This window comes from Salmo salar, chromosome ssa20 (genome assembly GCF_905237065.1).
Source record: "Salmo salar chromosome ssa20, Ssal_v3.1, whole genome shotgun sequence".
NCBI classification, from domain to species: Eukaryota; Metazoa; Chordata; class Actinopteri; order Salmoniformes; family Salmonidae; genus Salmo; species Salmo salar.
Genome location: NC_059461.1, coordinates 4114330 through 4126624, shown reverse-complemented (window position 1 = coordinate 4126624; position 12295 = coordinate 4114330). Strand labels below are relative to the sequence as shown.

Genomic DNA, 12295 nt, shown 5'->3' with positions numbered 1-12295 from the left:
ACCGGACATCCCATTAGACCCTACAGAACATACAACATAAACCAGACATCCCATTAGACCCTACAGAACATCCAACATAAACCAGACATCCCATTAGATCCTACAGAACATCCAACATAAACCAGACATCCCATTAGACCCTACAGAACATCCAACATAAACCAGACATCCCATTAGACCCTACAGAACACCCAAAATAAACCAGACATCCCATTAGACCCTACAGAACATCCAACATAAACCAGACATCCCATTAGACCCTACAGAACACCCAAAATAAACCAGACATCCCATTAGACCCTACAGAACATCCAACATAAACCAGACATCCCATTAGACCCTACAGAACATCCAACATAAACCAGACATCCCATTAGACCCTACAGAATATCCAACATAAACCAGACATCCCATTAGACCCTACAGAACATCCAACATAAACCAGACATCCCATTAGACCCTACAGAACATCCAACATAAACCAGATATCCCATTAGACCCTACAGAACATCCACCATAAACCAGACATCCCATTAGACCCTACAGAACATCCAACATAAACCAGACATCTCATTAGACTCTACAGAACATCCAAAATAAACCAGACATCCCATTAGACCCTACAGAACATCCAACATAAACCAGACATCTCATTAGACTCTACAGAACATCCAAAATAAACCAGACATCCCATTAGACACTACAGAACATCCAAAATAAACCAGACATCCCATTAGACCCTACAGAATATCCAACATAAACCGGACATCCCATTAGACCCTACAGAACATCCAACATAAACCAGACATCCCATTAGACCCTACAGAACATCCAACATAAACCAGACATCTCATTAGACTCTACAGAACATCCAAAATAAACCAGACATCCCATTAGACACTACAGAATATCCAACATAAACCGGACATCCCATTAGACCCTACAGAACATCCAACATAAACCAGACATCCCATTAGACCCTACAGAACATCCAACATAAACCAGACATATTTGACAGAATTTGTAAATTGTATGTTGACCATCTTCAAGAATGTTTTGTATAGTGGGTGTTTTGTTGTTGTTGTTGTGTTTTTGTGTTGTATGAAAAAATAAATAAATACAAATAAAACACTTATCGTGGACCTGGATTGAAAGGAGTTTCACTCTTCCTCTCCTCTTCATCTTCCTCTCCCCTTCATTTTCCTCTCCACTTCATCTACCTCTTCTCTTCATCTTCCTCTCCATCTTCCTCTCCTCTCCTCTTCATCTTTCTCTTCTCTTCCTCTCCTCTTCATCTTCCTCTCCATCTTCCTCTCCTCTTCTTCTTCCCCATCATCTTCCTCTCCTCTTTGTCACCTCTTCATCTTCCTCTCCTTTTCCTCTCCTCTTCATCTCCCTCTCCCCTTCATCTTTCTCTCCTCTTCCTCTCCTCTTCATCTTCCTCTCCTCTTCATCTTCCTCTCCATCTTCATCTTCCTCTTCGTCTTCTCTTCATCTTCCTCTCCTCCTCATCTTCCTCTCTTCTTCATCTCCCTCTCCTCTTCATATTCTCTTCATCCTCGTCTTACTCTCCTGTTCATCTTCTCATCATTTTCCTCTCCTCTTCATCTTCCTCACCTCATCATCTTCCTCTCCTCTTTATCTTCCTCTCCTGAACAGAACGATGAGGTGGAGGATTCGGAGGATGAATTTGAGGAGATGAACCTGTCTCTGCTGTCGGCCCGTAACTTCCCCCGCAAGGCCAGCCAGACATCCATCTTCCTCCAGGAGTGGGACATCCCCTTCAAACAGCTGGAGATAGGAGAGCTCATCGGGAAAGGTAATAGAATAGAATACAAAACAGTTGTATTAGTCCAACTGTTACATCTGTTCTATATTACCCCATACAACGCAGTCACAGTCATTTGAAAAGAGCACATGGTCAGCCATTGTGCAGAATCCTTGGAGCTAGGTTACATTTTTTTCTAAATAAATGTAACTAGGCAAGTCAGTTAAGAACAAATTCTTATTTACAAGGACAGCCTACCAGGGAACAGTGGGTTAACTGCCTTTTCAAGGGTAGAACGACAGATTTTTACCTTGTCAGTTTGGGGATTTGATCCAGCAACCTTTCAGATACTGGCCCAACGCTCTAACCACTAGGCTACCTGCCACCCCGAAGTGCCTTGCTTCAGGGTCGCAATGGTGGGACATTTTAGCTGGGATCTGACACTAGTAGTCCTTTAGTTACCAATTCAGATCCCACTTGGTTACAGGTCCACCTCTCTAACCTCTAAGTTACCTTCTGCTCTCTTCAGGTCGCTTTGGCCTGGTGTTCCACGGGCGCTGGCATGGTGAGGTGGCCATCCGCCTCATCGACATCGAGCAGGACAACGAGGACCAGCTGAAGGCCTTCAAGCGGGAGGTGATGGCCTACCGTAACACCCGACATGAGAACGTAGTCCTCTTTATGGGTGTCTGCATGAGCCCCCCACACCTGGCCATCATCACCAGGTGAGTCCCCTAAACCCTCACGTGTGTGTTGTGTGTGTGTGTGTGTGTGTGTGTGTGTGTGGTCCTCTTCATGGATGTCATGAGCCCCCCACCCCTGGCTATCTTCATCAGGTGAGTGATGATGTTTGTCATTCCTGAGCTCTGTTCCAACATGGATCCCAGCCAACTGACTAACTGACTGTGGTCTTCTAATCGAACTGCATCAGTAAGCATGTCGTTGTGGGTCCTCTTCAAGTACAGGATGGGGAATTGGGTCTGACAACCCTGCCATAATTATACTGGACAGTTTAGGAACAGCAATACATTAAGTAACATCTGTGATGGTAGGTAGTAGTTCTCTTAGTATAGAGAAGCAGCCCGACCCTTTTAACGTCACAGTAACCCCCTCCTTAAATTCACCTCTCCTGTCCCTGATCCCACAGTGTTAACCTCCAAGAGTGGTGAAGTGGATGCTATCGCCCAATCCTTTTTCTGAACATTGACATCAAAATCCCTGCAAAGCTATCGTAAAGCAGTGAAGCTGTGTAGAAAAATACAATACTCTTGCGAAGTAGTTTAGCTATGTACTATGAGTGACCCAGTCTTTGTTACCCTGGGGCCTGAGTCAGAGTCTCTCTCTCTCTCCAACAAGGGTGATGTTTTTGTGGATTCACTATAGATCATCATACAGCGCTCCATTCCCTTCTGGAACACCATGTGTGACATGGGTGTCTCAATGAAGCGAATGGCAGTGTCCTGGTTGTGCTGTCTGGCTGGCTGATTTGAAGTGCACTGGGTTGAGCCAAGCCAGGTGTGCAGTGATTCGCCACAGCCCTTGCGCTTTGTCTAAATATCTGTGCTTACACAAAGACTGGTGTTTCAGGAAGCTCTGTTATAGGTTTAGAGACATGGTATTGTTTGTCATGTAACAGGACACCCCCCAAAAATGAACTTGTTGATTAATCGCAAGGTGTTTATCTGGCAGGACATTTTTATTAATAAAATCTGAAATGTTAGTGGCAGGCTAAGAACAGAAACAGACAATGTTACGGACAAGAAAATTCATGTTTGCTAAGGTAAAGGCGGAATCCAAACTACCTCACGAGTAGAAGTGTACTTGGAGATGAAGCAGTTGTAATCATATTGTAGCTAAATCCCTGTCTAGACGCGACTAAATGTTTTGTAGTGTTCACTTTTAGGGAAATTCCTTTGTGGTGTGGTCCCTTTTTCAACAAAGGAACGACTCCACAAAGTAACCGGTAAAAGTAACAAAACAACAATAATTCCTTTGATTCCATTTGATTCTCTCCCTCGTTTTCTATTCGTCAGTTAAACTGCCGTGTCATTGTTTCTTCAGAGGAAATGTGAGGATAACTCATCAAACCAGAGTCTGAAGCCCCTCCCCTGTTATGATAACAGCTCAGTGCACAAAGTAGCAGAAATAATGTTTCACAAAAAAACTGAATCTAAAGACAGAGGATGTTATGCTTGACTTTGTATTAGTGCCGTGTAAACTTCAAGAATTATGCAGTTGAGTAAATTGAAAGGAAGCGGGATGTTATTGAAACAATGCCATTCCTTCCCTTATTGACCGAGTATCAACCCTGAGTTGTCTGCATGACCCAAGATTGCAATAACCCTTTGGGCTAAATCCTAGGCATTTACTCTAGGAGCTAACACAAGTTTTTGGCTGTCAGGCAAAATCACTCATCATGCAAGCATAGTTCAGCGAACCACCAAAACTCGCAAACAATAGTTCAAAGGACTGCTTTGCCTTGTACAAGTCCTGAGTGCTGAAATGAGTGAGTGCATGAAATCAAAGTAAATGTCATAGCTAGCTGCATAGAGCTGCTCTTAATATACCGTACCTACTATAGAGCCGCACTAGTCTTAATTATTCCACTCAGGCTTATTACCCCAACAGGAAAAACATGTCAAATTGAACCTGAATGAGGACGAAATTGGCTTATGCCAGGCAGGGATGAAAGGTTAGTCAGTGATGCGGACAATTCAGCAAATATTAATATTGATTGTTTGTCTTTGATTCGCCATGAGTGGCTGTGTGTGGATTGATTTGCAAGAGCGCCCACAGCGTTGAATAATCATTAGCTGTTTCCCGTCACCGCAGGTTTCTATCCATAAGGAATAATTACTTTGCTTTTCAAGCCTCTTTAGGCTCTCTGAGTGTTTTGGTGACTTTATTAGCTTTTGCTCAGCAGAGAGAGCCATGAATACAACTCCATCCCTGTATTACTATCCTGACTGTATTCATCCCGACTGTTGACAACATGCACACACACACTTGAAAGCTATGGCAGTAATTTATGTCATCCCTGGATGTTTATCGGTAGCTGAAGTTGTTGACAGTGCGTCATCAGGTGATATAAGGTCTCACAGACCAGAGCCCAGAGAGATGCTAAAAATGTCTCCTGTCACCTTACCTCTTGGTATGAATGAATATGCATGAAGCTCCGGTATCAGTTTGGCCCTCAGGCCATCTGGATGTCACAGTCAGGGGGAGGGGAAGGCTTTGTGGTGAGAGGAGGGGGTGAGGGTGGGGTGAAGGGTGAGAGGAGGAGAGGAGGATGGGGTGAGTTGCTTTGGGGTGATAGAAGGGTTGACGGGGGAGGAGGGGGCAGGGGCTTTGGGGTGATAGAAAGGGGGTGAGGGTGAGGGGCTTTCGGCTGATGGGAGGGGGGGAGGCTTTGGGATGTGAGGAGATGTAATGCTACTCTCTCTCAATTCAATTCAAAGGGCTTCATTGGCATGGGAAACATGTTTGCAGTGCCAAAGCAAGTGAAATAGATCATGAATAAAAGTGAAATAAACAATAAAATATAAACAGTAAAACATTACACTCACAAAAGGTCCAGAGGAAAAGTTTCAGCTGGACTTTCACATAATGTGAAGAGACTTAAAGAGCCTTTACGACCAGGTCCACCTATACAAGGCAGCAGTGCCCACCTTCGCCCGGACCCTAAAGGACATCGCCCTCAAACGCGGCCCCAACACTGTACACAAAAGCAACAGATCAATAGACACCCCGCCCAGACCAGCAAGACACTCTCCCAGACCTGCGAGACCACCCTGTGAGGTTGTATAATGAAGAGGTCTGGTCTGACACGCTCTGTGTGTGTGAGGAGAGAGAGAGAGAGAGAGAGAGAGAGAGAGAGAGAGAGAGAGAGAGAGAGAGAGAGAGAGAGAGAGAGAGAGAGAGCTTATCTTGCTGAGCTATCGCTTTCAGTCCAGCTGAAACTTTTTGGGGTTGCCCTGTGCCATTACTGTTCCAGATTTGTACAAGTTCACATTGGCTGACTCAGAGTCCTCATTGTCTAATATCGTGAGTTTCCACCCATCGGTAACAGCTGTCATGTGTCAGCTGTCAGCTGTCATGTGCCTTTTACTGAGGAGTGGCTTCCGTCTGGCCACTCTACCATAAAGGCCTGATTGGTGGAGTGTTGCAAAGATGGTTGTCCTTCTGGAAGGTTCTCCCATCTCCACCGAAGAACTCTAGAGCTCTGTCAGAATGACCATCAGGTTCTTGGTCACCTCCCCCGATTGCTCAGTTTGGCCAGGTGGCCAGCTCTAGGAAGAGTCTTGGTGGTTCCAAACTTCTTCCATTTAAGAATGATGGAGCCTCTGTGTTCTTGGGACCTTCAATGCTGCAGGCATTTTTTGGCACCCTTCCCCAGATCTGTGTCTCGACACAATCCTGTCTCGGAGCTCCACAGACAATTCCTTCAACCACATGGCTTGGTTTTTGCTCTGACATGCACTGTCATCTGTGGGACCTTATATAGACAGGTGTGTGCCTTTCCAAATTATGTCCAATCAATCTGTAGAAACATCTCAAAGATGATCAATGGAAGCAGGGTCCACCTGAGCTCAATTTTCGAGTCTCATAGCAAAGGGTCTGAATACCTATGTCAATAAAGTATTTCTGTTTTAATTTTTTTAATACATTTGCAAAATTATGGGGTGTTGTCATTATGGGGTGTTGTGTGTTGATTGATGAGGAAAACATATAATTGAATCAATTTTAGAATAAGGCTTTAACGTAACAAAAGGTGGAAAAAGTAAAGTGGTCTGAATAGTTTCTGAATGCACTGCATATGGCAGGCAGCCCCTGGCTTTGATTCACCAGTTGTGGATAGATGGCAGGCAGCCCCTGGCTGTGATTCACCAGTTGTGGATAGATGGCAGGCAGCCCCTGGCTGTGATTCACCTGGAGTGGATAGATGGCAGGCAGCCCCTGGCTTTAGTTGTTCTCTGCTCTCATCCATCGCCCGCCCTCTGAGCCCAAATGAGAGGAATTTGGGGATTGATGTCAAACCAGTTATTCCTCCACTACAAAGTCAAATGCTCAGCTTGTGTTATTGGAGATGTAATGTAATGTGTAATATTAAATTAAAACCTCTTGGGGCTAGGTGGGACGCTAGCGTGCCACCCGTGGTGCACTCCATCAACAGCAGGTGCATTTCAAGAGCGGCAAATTTGAATCCAAATAAATGTCAAAATTCAAATTTTTCAAAAATACAACTATTTTACACCATTTGAAAGATAAACATCTCCTTAATCTAACCACGTTTTACGATTTCAAAAAGGTTTTACGGCGAAAGCATAAATTTAGAGTATGTTAGGACAGTACATTTACAAGAGTTGTGTGTAATGTTTTGTCAAGTCAAAGACAGGGTCACCAAAACCATAAAACCAGCTAAAATGATGCACTAACCTTTTACAATCTCCATCAGATGACACTCCTAGGACATTATGTTAGACAATGCATGCATTTTTAGTTCTATCAAGTTCATATTTATATCCAAAAACAGCGTTTTACTATGGCATTGATGTTGAGGAAATCGTTTCCCTCCAATAACCGGCAGTCAAGTCAGCGTCACAAATTAAATAATTAAAATTAGAAAACATTGGTAAAATATTATATTGTCATTTAAAGAATTATAGATTTACATCTCTTGAACGCAATCAACTTGCCAGATTTAAAAATAACCTTACTGGGAAATCACACTTTGCAATAATCTGAGCACTGCGCCCAGAAAAATACGGCGTTGCGATACAGACTAGACGTCATGTTGGGGAGAAAATGAAAACTTGTAAAAACATCTAGTATCACAGGTCCATAACGAATGTAGTTTTGTTCAAAAAAGCTCATCATTTATGTCCAAAATCTCCGTCTCGTTAGCACATGATGTAAGCCAGCCGGACTTCTCGTCATGAACGAGGGGAAAAAATATATTTCCGTTCGTTCAAACATGTCAAACGTTGTATAGCATAAATCATTAGGGCCTTTTTAACCAGAACATGAATAATATTCAAGGTGGACGAATGCATACTCTTTTATAACGTATTGGAACGAGGGTACCCAACATGAACTCGCGCGCCAGGTGTCTAATGGGACATCATCGTTCCATGGCTCTTGTTCGGTCAGATCTCCCTCCAGAAGACTCAAAACACTTTGTAAAGGCTGGTGACATCTAGTGGAAGCAATAGGAAGTGCCAAAATATTCCTAAGCCCCTGTGTTTTTCAATGGGATAGGTTTAAAGTCAATACAACACATCAGGTATCCACTTCCTGTCAGAAAATGTCTCAGGGTTTTGCCTGCCAAATGAGTTCTGTTATACTCACAGACACCATTCAAACAGTTTTAGAAACTTTAGAGTGTTTTCTATCCATATATAATAAGTATATGCATATTCTAGTTACTGGGTAGGATTAGTAACCAGATTAAATCGGGTACATTTTTTTTATCCAGACGTGCAAATGCTGCCCCCTAGACCCAACAGGTTAACAACAAAACAGAATGGATATGTCCGTACACTGGAACTGATACCATCATCATTGTTGAATATTCAATTAACAACAAAACAGAATGGATATGTCCGTACACTGGAACTGATACCATCATCATTATTGAATATTCAATTAACAACAAAACAGAATAGATATGTCCGAACACTGGAACTGATACCATCATCATTGTTGAATATTCAATTAACAACAAAACAGAATAGATATGTCCGTACACTGGAACTGATACCATCATCATTGTTGAATATTCAATTAACAACAAAACAGAATAGATATGTCCGTACACTAGAACTGATACCATCATCATTGTTGAATATTCAATTAACAACAAAACAGAATGGATATGTCCGTACACTGGAACTGATATAATCAAATCAAATTTATTTTTATATAGCCCTTCGTACATCAGCTGATATTCTCAAAGTGCTGTACAGAAACCCAGCCTAAAACCCCAAACAGCAAGCAAAGCATGTGAAAGAAGCACGGTGGCTAGGAAAAACTCCCTAGGAAAAACTCCCTAGAAAGGCCAAAAACCTAGGAAGAAACCTAGAGAGGAACCAGGCTATGAGGGGTGGCCAGTCCTCTTCTGGCTGTGCAGGGTGGATATTATAACAGAACATGGTCAAAATGTTAAAATGTTCATAAATGACCAGCATGGTCAAATAATAATAATCATAGTAGTTGTCGAGGGTGCAACAAGCACGTCCGGTGAACAGGTCAGGGTTCCATAGCCGCAGGCAGAACAGTTGAAACTGGAGCAGCAGCACGGCCAGGTGGACTGGGGACAGCAAGGAGTCATCATACCAGGTAGTCCTGAGGCATGGTCCTAGGGCTCAGGTCCTCCGAGAGAAAGACAGAAAGAGAGAAAGAGAGAATTAGAGAGAGCATATTTAAATACACACAGGACACCGGATAAGACAAGAGAAATACTCCAGATGTAACAGACTGACCCTAGCCCCCCGACACATAAACTACTGCAGCATAAATACTGGAGGCTGAGACAGGAGGGATCAGAAGACACTGTGGCCCCATCCGATGATACCATCATCATTATTGAATATTCAATTAACAACAAAACAGAATGGATATGTCCGAACACTGGAACTGATACCATCATCATTAATGAATATTCAATTAACAACAAAACAGAATGGATATGTCCGTACACTGGAACTGATACCATCATCCTTATTGAATATTCAATTAACAACAGAATGGATATGTCCGAACACTGAAACTGATACCATCATCATTGTTGAATATTCAATTAACAACAGAATGGATATGTCCGAACACTGAAACTGATACCATCATCATTGTTGAATATTCAATTAACAACAGAATGGATATGTCCGTACACTGAAACTGATACCATCATCATTGTTGAATATTCAATTAACAACAATACCCCCCTAGGAAAAAAGGAAAAAACAACATATCATATGATTTCATGAAACAATGTTTCTCTTGCTATGAAGATGAATATATTATTCTATTCTATTCTATACTACCCTACACTACTCTACTATATTCTACTCTACTCTCCTCCACTCTACTCTACACTACTATACTCTATTCTATTCTATTCTACTCCACTCTACTCTACTCTACTCTACTCTACTCTACTCTACTCTACTCTACACTACACTACAGTACACTACACTACTTTACTCTACACTACTATACTCCACACCACTCGATTCTATTCTACTATACTCTACTCTACACAACTCTACTATATTCTACTCTACACTACTCTACACTGCTCTACACTACTCTACTATATTCTACTCTACTTCACTCTACACCACTATACTCTATTCTACTCCACTCTACTCTACTCTACTCTACACTACAGTACACTACACTACTTTACTTTACTCTACACTACTCTACTATACTCCACACTACTCTATTCTACTCCACTATATTCTACTCTACACCACTCGACTCTATTCTACTATACACTACACTACACTACTCTACTCTACACAACTCTACTATATTCTACTCTACACTACACTACACTACTCTACTCTACATTACTCTACTCTACACTACTCTACTCTACCCTGCACTACTATATTCTACTCTACACTTCTATATTCTTCTCTACACTACTATATTCTACTCTACAATACACTACTATATTCTATTCTACACTACACTACTCTATTCTACTCTACTTTACTCTATACTACTCTGCATAAGACTATTCTACACTACTCGACTATACACTACTTTACTCCATTCTACACTACTCTACATTACTCTACACTATTCTACTCTACACTACACTACTATATTCTACTCTACACTACTATATTCTAATCTACAATACACTACTATATTCTATTCTACACTACACTACTCTACTTCACTCTATACTACTCTGCATAACACCATTCTACACTACTCGACTATACTCTGCAATACTCTATACTACGCTACACTACTCTACTCTACTCTACATTGCACTACTCTACACTAGTCCACAATACTCTAAACTACTCTGCTATACTCCGCACTACATTACTCTAGACTACTCTACTATACTCTACACTACTCTACTATACACTACTCTACTATACTCTACACTACTCTACTATACGCTGCACTACTCTACTATACTCTACACTACTCCACTATACTCTACACTACTCTACACTAGTTGTTCTCTGCTCTCATCCATCGCCCGCCCTCTGAGCCCAAACGAGAGGCTTTGGGGATTGATGTCAAACCAGTTATTCCTCCACTACAAAGCCAAATGCTCAGCTTGTGTTATTGGAGATGTAATGTAATGTGTAATATTCAATTAACAACCAAACAGAATGGATATGTCCGTACACTGGAACTGATACCATCATCATTGTTGAATATTCAATTAACAACAAAACAGAATGGATATGTCCGTACACTGGAACTGATACCATCAACATTATTGAATATTCAATTAACAACAAAACAGAATGGATATGTCCGTACACTGGAACTGATACCATCATCATTATTGAATATTCAATTAACAACAAAACAGAATGGATATGTCCGTACACTGGAACTGATACCATCATCATTGTTGAATATTCAATTAACAACAAAACAGAATGGATATGTCCGTACACTGGAACTGATACCATCATCATTATTGAATATTCAATTAACAACAGAATGGATATGTCCGAACACTGAAACTGATACCATCATCATTATTGAATATTCAATTAACAACAATACCCCCCTGGGAAAAAAGGAAAAAACAACATATCATATGATTTCATGAAACAATGCTTCTCTTGCTATGAAGATGAATATATTATTCTATTCTATTCTATACTACCCTACACTACTCTCCTATATTCTACTCTACTCTCCTCCACTCTACTCTACACTACTATACTCTATTCTATTCTACTCCACTCTACTCTACTCTACTCTACTATATTCTACTCGACACTACAGTACACTACACTACTTTACTCTACTATATTCTACTCTACACTACTCTACACTGCTCTACTCTAAATTACACTACTCTACTCTACACTACTCTATTCTGCTTTACTCTAAATTACTCTACTCTACACTACTCTACTCTATTCTACTCTACTCTATTCTACTCTACTCTAAATTACACCACTTTACTCTATTTTACTTTACTTTAAATTACACTACTCTATTCTAAATTATTCTACTCTACGCTACTATTTTCTACACTACTTTACTCTACTCTACATTACGCTACTCTACTCTACTATTTTCTACACTACTTTACTCTACATTACACTACTCTGCTCTACTATATTCTACTCTACACTACTATATTCTACTCTACACTACACTACTCTACTCTACACTACACTACTCTACTCTACCCTACTCTACACTACACTACTCTACTCTATTCTACACTACTCTACTCTACTCTACTCTACTCTACACTACTCTACCCTGCACTACTATATTCTACTCTACACTACTCTACCCTACACTACA

The 12295-nt window shown here is 41.2% G+C and overlaps 1 protein-coding gene across 1 annotated transcript in view; it reads left to right on the top strand.

The window, feature by feature from the left end:
* Positions 1 to 12295, top strand: part of LOC106579819 (kinase suppressor of Ras 2) — a 123113-nt gene that overhangs the window by 91102 nt on the left and 19716 nt on the right. The window contains 2 exon segments of the mRNA XM_014160020.2: positions 1660 to 1819; positions 2298 to 2493. Coding sequence (XP_014015495.2) covers positions 1660 to 1819; positions 2298 to 2493 — 356 coding nt within the window.